The sequence below is a fragment of the Octopus bimaculoides genome, chromosome 9 (genome assembly GCF_001194135.2).
Source record: "Octopus bimaculoides isolate UCB-OBI-ISO-001 chromosome 9, ASM119413v2, whole genome shotgun sequence".
NCBI classification, from domain to species: Eukaryota; Metazoa; Mollusca; class Cephalopoda; order Octopoda; family Octopodidae; genus Octopus; species Octopus bimaculoides.
Window position 1 is genome coordinate 34,972,319 of NC_068989.1, and position 10,600 is coordinate 34,982,918.

The 10,600-nt window shown below is 36.9% G+C and overlaps 1 protein-coding gene across 1 annotated transcript in view; it reads left to right on the forward strand.

Moving 5' to 3' along the window:
* The window catches only part of LOC106874295 (presenilins-associated rhomboid-like protein, mitochondrial), a 23,215-nt gene extending 19,853 nt beyond the window's left edge, over positions 1–3,362 (forward strand). The window contains exons 7-9 of the mRNA XM_014921975.2: positions 665–775; positions 2,119–2,216; positions 3,121–3,362. Of these exons, the coding sequence (XP_014777461.1) occupies positions 665–775; positions 2,119–2,216; positions 3,121–3,208 (297 nt within the window). The 3' untranslated portion in view covers positions 3,209–3,362. The remainder of the gene's footprint in view (positions 1–664; positions 776–2,118; positions 2,217–3,120) is intronic.
* Positions 3,363–10,600: the final 7,238 nt, after the last annotated feature.

Here is a 10,600-nt window from a genome sequence, read left to right on the forward strand (position 1 = left end):
CTCTTGCACGCCACAACTGATGCTTCTAATGTTCAGCTTTTCTCTCAAGATACTTACACTCTGACGGGTATTCACATTGACATTACACATCCAACGGAGCATACTGGCTTCATTCCTTGCAAGCTTACGTATGTCCTCAGCAGTTACAGCCCATGTTTCACTGCCATGTAGCATGGCTGTTCGTACGCATGCGTCATACAGTCTGCCTTTTACTCTGAGTGAGAGTCCCTTTGTCGCCAGCAGGGGTAAGAGCTCTCTAAACTTTGCCCAGGCTATTCTTATTCTAGCAGCTACACTTTCAGCGCACCCACCCCCACTACTAACTTGGTCGCCCAGATAGCGGAAGCTATCGACTACCTCTAGTTTTATGTATATATATCTGTACATACATCATCTTCATCATTTAACATCCATCTTCCATGGGTCGGACAGTTTGAAATGATCCAATGAGTTGGAAGACTGTGCATATACACATACAAACAGGTTTCCATAATTTCTGCTTACCAATTCTACTCACAAAGTATTAGTTGGCTCTGCATTTGCTAGTAATAGTATATTTGTTTACCAAACCAAAGCATTATTGCATTCATATTTTACAGTTACTTTTTTAAAGACATTGATCTATGATATTAGTAATTCTTTCTTCTTTTTTATTTATTGTTAGTCTGGTGCCCTGATGGCTGTTCTTGGAGCTGTCTGCCTTACTTATCCTAATGCACAATTATCAATAGCATTCATTGGTGATATCATCCCTCATTCTTTTTCAGCTGGTGCAGTGAGTATCCTTATGAAATTTATTAACATTATGTAGATGTGTCCAGCATTGTTGTTGTTTAGTCCCATGTTAGCTCTGATAGAACCAGCTTATAATCAAAGGCTTTCAGAGTGTTCCCCCAAAGTACATTAACCAATGAGTCTACTTTATTTTTTTTTTAAGCTGATAGGTATGTAGTCTCGGGCAGGTTGGTATGAAAAAGGTTAAGCATTCTCTTTCTTGTTTTATTTTGGAGTTTTTGATTTCCTTGTTGGGTTACCTCTATTGTAGTGCGAGTTACATATACCTCTTTAATGAAGATACTAAGGAGAAAGTAAAAGAAGGTAGAGAACCATGTTGTTATATCTACATGTCTTGTATAAAACCATTTCATTGATTTGGGCTATGATTTTGGAAAAGAAAAGAAAACTATTCAGTTACAAAATGAAGAGAAAGTGTTTATGAAATTACCTAAATCAACAGAGATAGAAACATCAAGTTTTATCTTTGGAACACTAGTGTTTCTGTTTATTACTGAATTGAACTTAGTTTTATGTACCTAAGAATAGTAAAAAATTGCAGCAAGGAAGTATGTATATGTGTGGGTGGAAGTTTGATCTAATAAGCAGGGCACATAATTTTATGTTGTTTCACTTTACTCAGGTGAAAATTAGTACTACAGCTGACCTTGACCCTAACAGTCTCATCCTGGGTGATCTGCTGGGTCAGGGGTGGGAGAGTTGAGAGGGTGTTTATGTATGCTTGAAATTAGACACCTGAAACAAATAGCGAAAGCTTGGTACAAGCTACAAGATCATACTCTCTTGCATGTGATGGCTAAGCAGTAGTTGCAGTACTTCACTTTGATTGTTAATAGCCTTCAGAAAAGGACATCACAAAATATATATTAGACAGTTTAATAGGTTCTGATGGGCCCAAGGACTGTATTGTATTTAAGTGTCTGCTTTGACATAATTTCTATGACTGGTGTCCTTCTTGATACCAACCCCATTACAACATATTATGGGAGTTTTTTCATGGCATCAGTACCTGTGAGGGGTCACCATGCAGTTTGAAAGACTACAAATCCTGAGGGGAAAGCTTTATGCTAAGGGATGAAGGATAAATGTATGAAAGACGTGACCAGAGCAGAACAAGTTTCTATATAACTGGTGGAGCTGGAAAGAGACGCAATAGAGATGAGGTGTCTGGGTGGATCAAGGCACAAGATAAGTAGAAATGAGGAGTGGAACAGTGAGAACAGGAGTGTGGGGTGAGGGAGAGAGCCTGTAAAAGTTCAATCTATAAAAATAAACGTCATCAATAAATGGATTATCTATTATATAAATGCATTTTATTTTTAGGTAATGAAAGTAATCATTGTCTTTGACACAATTGGTGTATTAGCTGGCTGGAAATTCTTCGACCATGCAGCTCATCTTGGAGGCATGCTATTTGGACTGTAAGTGAGCATTACCAACATCATTTCTGAAGTATTTGCTATTTTTGTCTATCTCAAAGCATAACCCTTTTGATACCAATTCACTTTGTGACAGCAATCCACCCATTTTAACAACCAAAGGTGTTTGTCACTGAAGAGGCTAAATCCAAAACACTGGTGTGTAATGGCATTCTGAGCAAATTGTGTTTTTCAACACTCCAAAACTCTAAAGAGAAGTTTCTCTAAGATAGAATATTACAGCTAGCACCATTCTACATCTGTATATAAACACTACTTTAATCTAGGTGCATATGTTGATAAAATTACTTATAAAATTCCCACAAATTCTGGTCTAATTTCAAAATTAAGCCAAAGCACTTAAATAGTGTAAATGGCTGTGTGGTTAAGGTTGCTTCACAAGCACATGATTTTGGGTTCAGTCCCACTGTGCAGCACCTTGGGCAAGTGTCTTCTACTGTGGTCCTAGGCCTACCAATGTCTTATGAATTTGGTAAAATGGAACTGTGCAGAAGCATGTTGTGTGAGTCATTGTGTTTGTCTTTCACTGTCTGACATTGTTGATTTGTTTATTTTCTTGAAACTTAGTGGTTCAGCAAAAAGCAATCAATAGAATAGGTACTGAAACCATGAAAGAGTTTATTGTCATGAAAGTCTAAATGTAATATTTCTTAACTTTCACTGAAATCAAACTTGCATTGTTTTTTTATATCAATTCAGATTTTTCTAGGCCAGCTTCACTTGTCATCTTTCCAAGTTGGCTGAAAATAAGTTCCAGTAAGGTTGATTATATCCTTCTCTACTGGAAAACTAGGATTTTGGCTTCAGTGGTGGGGTAACATAGGCTAATTCTGAACTTCTGATACTGTGGTAAATTGAAACTTGTATTTCCATTTTTGATTTTCAGATGGTATGTGACATATGGTAAAAAACTGATCTGGGAACAGCGTGAATCAGTACAGAAATGGTGGCACCACATTAGAGGAGATCCTTGAAAATTACACATGTACACAAACTCAAATTGTGATATATTTGTCATTTTGTTGGAATTACGATAATCTTACACTATTACAATTTTTTAATATATAATTTATTCCAATAAAACATAAAAGTATTTCTCCACAAGATTTCTACCTTTAAAAAAGTTAAGATTGGTTTTTGTCAGTCTCTTCAAAGCATTCATCATGTGAATCAAAAGCTTATATAAATGCCTTCCTTACATATTGTTGTCCTAATAAATTTGTAAACACCTGTCAGTTCCTTGATGTGACTGCTGAGATGGCCATAAGGACAAAAGTACATGCCCAAAGTGAGGTGTGCACTAGTACCAGTGTCTTTAATAAATTTCTCTTGTGTCACTCCAAGATTGATGACTCTTATAACCGATTCTCAAGAGAATGTTTGGGCTTGCAGTAGGATAAATCTTCATGAAAAAAGCAGCTTGTCAAAGAAGTGTCAGTATCAATTATCTTTATTTGCAGTCAGCAGCAGTGCTATCTTACGGCACTGACAACATCCAGGACTGCATTAAAAGGCATTGACTACCTTTGAGGAAACTGTGCAGAGATGTTTGAAATAAAAGCCTTCAATCCTCAACAAAATCACCATTTAAGTGGCATCACCAACTTCCTTCATAGCTCTGAAGCTTGGATAGCATGAACACTTCCATATGAACTGCTTCCAGTGTATCCTGGGAGTTATCTGACAGGATCTATATACCTCACAATAAAATCCTTGTGAGGACCAATGATTACACTGGCCAAAAAATTCTAACTTTTTGTCAGTTGACCTAACTTTGAGATCTGTTTTGGGGTAATCTGGAGTCACTGAGTTTAAAAATGGCAATAGTTTTTTTTCTATGAGCTGGCCCATATTGGTCCCACCTGTAGCTCCATGTTTTAGAAATTTCTCAATGCATTTTTTGTAGGGTATGTTAGCAGTAAGAGTCTCAGTGAGTGAGGATGTGACGTTCTGTTGGCCAAGTATATGTTCCTGTGTAGAAGTGCATTTCCTAAAAACTGTGTGCTTGGTCATCTTAATCTGCGTTGTTAATCTCTTCTTACTATCAACAAATGTACAAAAGATATAGTTAAACATTTCTGCTGAATATTTATTTTATCTATGTATTTAAACAAACCTAGATATATAAATATGTTCCTCATCTCTCTTTACATATTTATTTCATGAAATAACACAAGGGTTCAGTAGCATGGTGTCATTGTGAAGGAAATGCTCGAATTGCCAACTCTTTTTGTTATATATGTGGGTGTTTTACAAAGAAGAATGAACATTAGTGACTTTGTGAAAAGATCCTACTTGACTTACTTTAAAGTTGGTGATCAGGATAAATTGTGAGCTTTGCACAATGTAAACCCTGTGTTGAAAATCTATGCCAATCGACAAAGGCCACAAGGAAACAACTAACATTTGGCATTCCTATGGTATGGTGGGAGCGAAAGAACCATGTAAACGATTGTTACTTTTGTCTCATGAAGACCTCTATTTATAGTAAGAAAACGCAACAGAAAATAAGTTACGCAAATCTGGATTTAGCAATTCATCCAGTGTTTCACTCAGATGAAATACCAGCACCTGTTTCCAAGGATCTACCTTCACTGGAAAATGAAATGATATAGGCACAGGAGTTGCTGTGTGGTAAGTAGCTTGCTTACCAACCACATGGTTCTGGGCAAGTGTCTTCTACTATAGCCTCGGGCCAACCAAAGCCTTGTGAGTGGATTTGGTAGACGGAAACTGAAAGAAGCCTGTCGTATATATGTATATGTTTGTCCCCCCCCCCCCAGCATTGCTTGACAACCTATGCTGGTGTGTTTACATCCCCGTAACTTAGTGGTTCGGCAAAAGGGACTGATAGAATAAGTACTTGGCTTACAAAGAATAAGTCCTGGGGTCGATTTGCTTGACTAAAGGTGGTGCTCCAGCATGGCTGCAGTCAAATGACTGAAACAAGTAAAAGAGTAATGTGAAGTAGATGTAAATCGTGAAAATGACATAGATATAGACATTGTAGAAATGTCAACCAATGAACGTGAAAACTTCAACCAGGCAGAACTTAATGATTTTATTTGAGACTTAGGACTATCAAAAGACTTATCAGAACTGTTAGCTTCTAGGCTTAAAGAGAAGAATTTGTTGCAGAAAGAAACAAACATAACTTTTTATCAGAATAGGAGAAAAAGGATATCTTGACATTCTTTACAGCTGGAAAAGATTTTGTTTACTCTTGTGACGTGGCGTAACTGTTAAATGTGATGGGTATTGAACAGTATGGTCCTAGTGAATGGAGACTCTTTATAGATAATTCAAAGAAGTCTAAAATGTGTATTACTCCATAATGGAAACTTGTTTGGTGCACTTCCTATTGGTTACTCTTTGCACTTAAAAGAGAATTACGATCACATAAAAGTTGTACTAGTTATACGAACACAAATGGGTCATGTGTGGATCTAAAAATGGTCAACACAGAGGGTATACAAAATATCCGTGTTACCTGTGTTTATGGGATAGCTGAGCAAGAGACAAACATTGGGAACAGAAACTTTTGATTGTTGGGGAGAAGAATATCATACACTAACTAACCACTTCTTGAAAGAGTAAAAATCATCTCCCCACCCCTTTATATTAAACAATTTATCAAAGCTGTTAATGTGGAGGGTAACTGTTTCAAATTCATACATACATTTCCTGGCCTAAGTTATGATAAAATGCCAGAATTTCTCAAGCTCAATAACTGATGTAGAAAAAAGAGCATGAGATTTATTTGTGGCTGTGGTGAAAAGATTTCGGGGGAGTGAAAAGGCTGCAAACTACACGGATATAGTGGAAACATTACTTGATAGATTTCCACTTTTTTAGGCTGCAACATGAGCATAAAGCTTCATTTCTTTTAAGAGTCATTTTGATGAATTTCCTGCTAACCCCAGAGACGTGAGTGATGAGTGCTTTCATCATGCAATCAAGATTATGAAGGAGAGATATCAAAACCAATGGAACACACTGGTGATGGCAGACTACTGTTGGTGTATTCAAAGAGACTGTGTAGACATGAAATACTCCCTCAAGTGGAAGTTTGTGTTTTATCCATCATATTAGAGAATCAACAGTATGTATTAAGTAAAAGGTGATGCTACCTTACATTTCATTTAATATTTTATTGACCTTATAACTTATGGTTTGAAGCTATAAGTCTTAGTAAACTATCCTCACCAAATAAATTATTTATACAGTGCATCATAAAATAGGGTTATGTTATAGAATGAAAAGGTGATGTATTAGAAAAAAATGGATGCATATTTGAAATCAGCATCTCAAAATTAACTAAAAATAACCCCAAAACGAAGCCAGCAAAAAGTGTTGACCAGTGTTTTATCTAACATCATATATAGTAACTGGGACACATGAAAACAATACACTTGTTGGCTGTTCCCAAGAATGGTTTAGTTAGTTGTTCTATGGTTAACATTCAACTGGAGGACTGAAATGCTTTGAGGAAATGCAAGATCAGACTGTTATTGCTGGTCATACCATTTGGTAATGGCTGTACGGGGATGGGGTCTTATACTGGAGAAGGAGAGCAGAAAAGAACCTTCATTACTATTACCACCACCAACACCTATACATTTCCCCTTGTGGGATCAAAGTAGGACTAAGGAGCCAGGATAACCATCAAGGAAGTCTATAACATCATTAAAAATTAACTAATTGATCTTCCATCTGACTGGGTAACTATGTATCTCCTCTACAACAACACACCTGTTTCTTCTCTCATTCTTGATTGCTCTTACCTTTGGCTAGGAAACCATGTATCTCCTTTACATCAGCACACTTGTTTTCTGTCCTCTTGTTAACTCTCTCTCCCTCTGGATAACCATGTATCTCCTCTAAAGCAAGACACCTGTTTCTTATTTCTTTACTGCCCACAAAAAGCTACACACAGAGGGGACAAATGGATTAAGTCGATTATACTGACCTCAGTGCGTAACTGGTACTTATTTAATCGACCCTGAAAGGATGAAGGGCAAAGTCGACCTTAGCAGCAGACGAAATACCGCTAAGCATTTTGCCTGGTGTGCTAATGTTTCTACCAGCTCACCGCAAGACATCTGTTTCTGTCACAGTCTTAACCATTCATCTAGCACGAGATCACCTCCTCCAATCTCAAAGATTCCTCGTCTTGCAAAGTTACTTGGTGACCCTGCCAGTGCAGGTGCCACTTAAAAGCATTGTCCACACTATAAAGTGGTTGGAATTTGGAAGGGCATCCAGCTGTAAAAACCATGCCAAAACTGACCTCGCCTATGCTGGTGCCACATAAAAAGCATTCCGTCCATTCTGCAGAGTGGTTATCCAGCTGTAAAAACCATGGCAAAACTGACCTCGCTTATGCTGGGGCCACATAAAAAGCACTCTGTCCATTCTGCAGAGTGGTTATCCAGCTGTAAAAACCATGGCAAAACAGAAGTATGGTGCAGCCTCTGCCTGGCCAGCTCCTGTCCAACCCATGCCAGCATGGAAAGAAGATGTTAAACAACGATGATGATGATAGTCTTCTTAGATCCCAGACAACTTGTCAATACCACTTATACCAAATTATTCAACCTGCTAGAAACAGCAGCTACCTTACCCTCATATATGTTAGTGTCATAAAAAAAAAGCACATTTGAAAAGAGTGGGTAAATTTTTACTATTACACTTGTAATAGTAAAAATTTACTAGAAAATGTCATGGAATTGGAGAACAAAAATGTAAAATATTAAATTTTTTGGACGAAAAATTCTTTCACAGAAGGAAACAATCACCCAATTGCTTCTCCACTAGTGATAGCTATTCTGAAATCCCATTGATCAGGGATTACTCCTGTCTCACGAGATCGATGTAATGGTGAAAATTTACCAAAAACTGAAATGTCTACTCATAGGTAAGTGTAATGACAGAGTTTTCTCATGGGAAATGTGACTTCAACAGTTTTCATAGCATTACATTTGTGTAGAAAGCTATCACTGCAAAATATGTGAACGGACAGTATTTTAGTTCTATGTCCTGGTCATTAAAGACGTTCCAACTGTCAACTCATTTTATTTTGCCAGCTTTCGTTTTATGTACATATAATAGTCTTTTAATGTTACATTTAGTGTTATGAGTAATGTTTCAATATCAAAACTGTATAAAAACTATTTTAGTACTGGGTTATAGATTTTCTTGTGCAAATGAAACCGATTGTCTTAGATTTATTTTTTTAATTAATAAACTGTAACATTAATTAAATAGGATAATATCTAAAGCATTTGATAATGTGAATATCTGAACTTCCTATTTTCATTTAATGATTATTTATCAAACTTCCTTTCAATTTATTTCTTATTTGCCATTTTACAATTATCAAAAGATTACCTTGGTTTTTGCCAATTCAGCACTCTGGGGTAGATTTATTTAGGCTCTATTAACTTACAGGCAAAGACAACTCAGAAATTATGTGGGGTATTTCTCCAGTCATGCTTTACATAGCAGAGAGAAAAAGAGATGCAAAGAGAGTTAGGATTGGTGTAGCAGGCAATGAGTAAAGGAACACTACAGAGAAAGAAGCATAGAGTGCATGTATATATTATCAATCACATATACATGATGTGTGTGTGTGTATATATTCTTCTGTTTCAGCCATTTGACTGCAGCCATGCTGTAGCAATGCCTTTAGTCGAACAAATCGACCCCAGGACTTATTCTTTCTTAGCCTAGTGTTTATTCTATTGATCTCTTTTGCTGAACTGCTAAGTTACAGGGACATAAACACACCAACATTGGTTGTCAAGCGATAGTGGTGGGGGACACAAACATATATATATATACGACGGGCTTCTTTCAGTTTCTGTCTACCAGATCCACTCACAAGGGTTTGGTTGGTCTGAGGTAATAGTAGAAGACACTTGCCCAAGGTGCCATGCTGTGAGACTGAACCTGGAACCATATATATGCAGAGCATGTGTACGCGTGTAAACTTCTACAATATAAAATCAACTTGTAGAGCAATTTTCCTTTTTGAATAACTTTATTTAATTTTAAAATATTACAGAGATGTACTTGCTTGCATAGCAAGTGATTTGATCTGAGATCGTGTGTTGAAACAAAAGCAATTGCAGCATGGGAGATATTTGTAAGCCATTCAAGAACACACAAAAACTTTAATTTCACTTCAACATTTAATTTTCATCTGTGTCAAAATATTTTCGTCACTTTGAAACCGAACCTGTTCACTGACAAAACTTAGCACTACATCTGAGAGAGTAACAGTTAGTTCATCATATACGTGTCCATGCATGTATGGATATGTTTACGTGTGCACGCATGTATGTGAGCATTCATCTGCATACATGCACACGCAAGTTTATGTCCACGCACCATGTCTGTTCAAATTGCACATATAACTGTTACTCTGCTGAAGATTGTGCACATATGTTCCCTTATGCTTGAGCATAAGTATAGGTATGTTTATATTTGCATGTATGTATCTATGACATTGTCTTCACCCTTGGACGGTGGTGAAGGGAACATGTTTACAACCTTTGGTGGAGTAACAGTTGCAACTTGAACAGACACATGAAAATTATTGAAGAAAAGTTAAAAATTAAAAATTTGAGGGGGAATTTCAAATTTTGAAAACGTAGGTTCTTGCATATTCGGAATCTCCATCATAGAAAACAGGAATGCACTGGAAAAAAAAAGGCATTTTGGGTGGGGGATGACTGTGCCAGGTCCTCCGGAAAGTGTGTGTGAGGGGTGGGAGGTGAAATCTGAAAAATTAAAAGTTTGGGGGAAGGGTTGATTGAAAAAAAAATTCGAAAAAAGCTCAAAATTAAAAATTGGCGAGTGGGGAGAGAGGGTGAAATTTGAAAATGTCTTTTTTTGGAGGGGCATATTCGTAATCTTCGACATCTAAAACGTAGGAATCCGGGAAAAAAAACAAAAAAACAAAAAAAACCATCATTCATGAAGAGGTGCGATTCTACATTAGCCCCGGAGAATGTTTCCAGCGTATTCGCGAAATGTTTGAGCTTTTCTTGTGTATAAATAACCTTCTGTATAGTTTAGAACCTCTTTGGTCAATATAAAGACCTTCATCCGGGAGAAAAAAAAAATAACCTGCCTGGGTGGGGTATTAAGAAGTGTGTCGAAAACGAATATGAAGAAAAAAAAAAAAAATGTGCGCTGACGACCCTGGGGGAGTGGGAGGGGACTTTCAGAAAATTCACAAGATCCGATGTTTTCGTCATAACTTCGGGTAAAATGGATATATATATATTGATTTTTTTATTTTTACGGAATCTCATCACGTTTTTGGTTATGGAGGATACGATACAGAAGAAAAAAAAAAA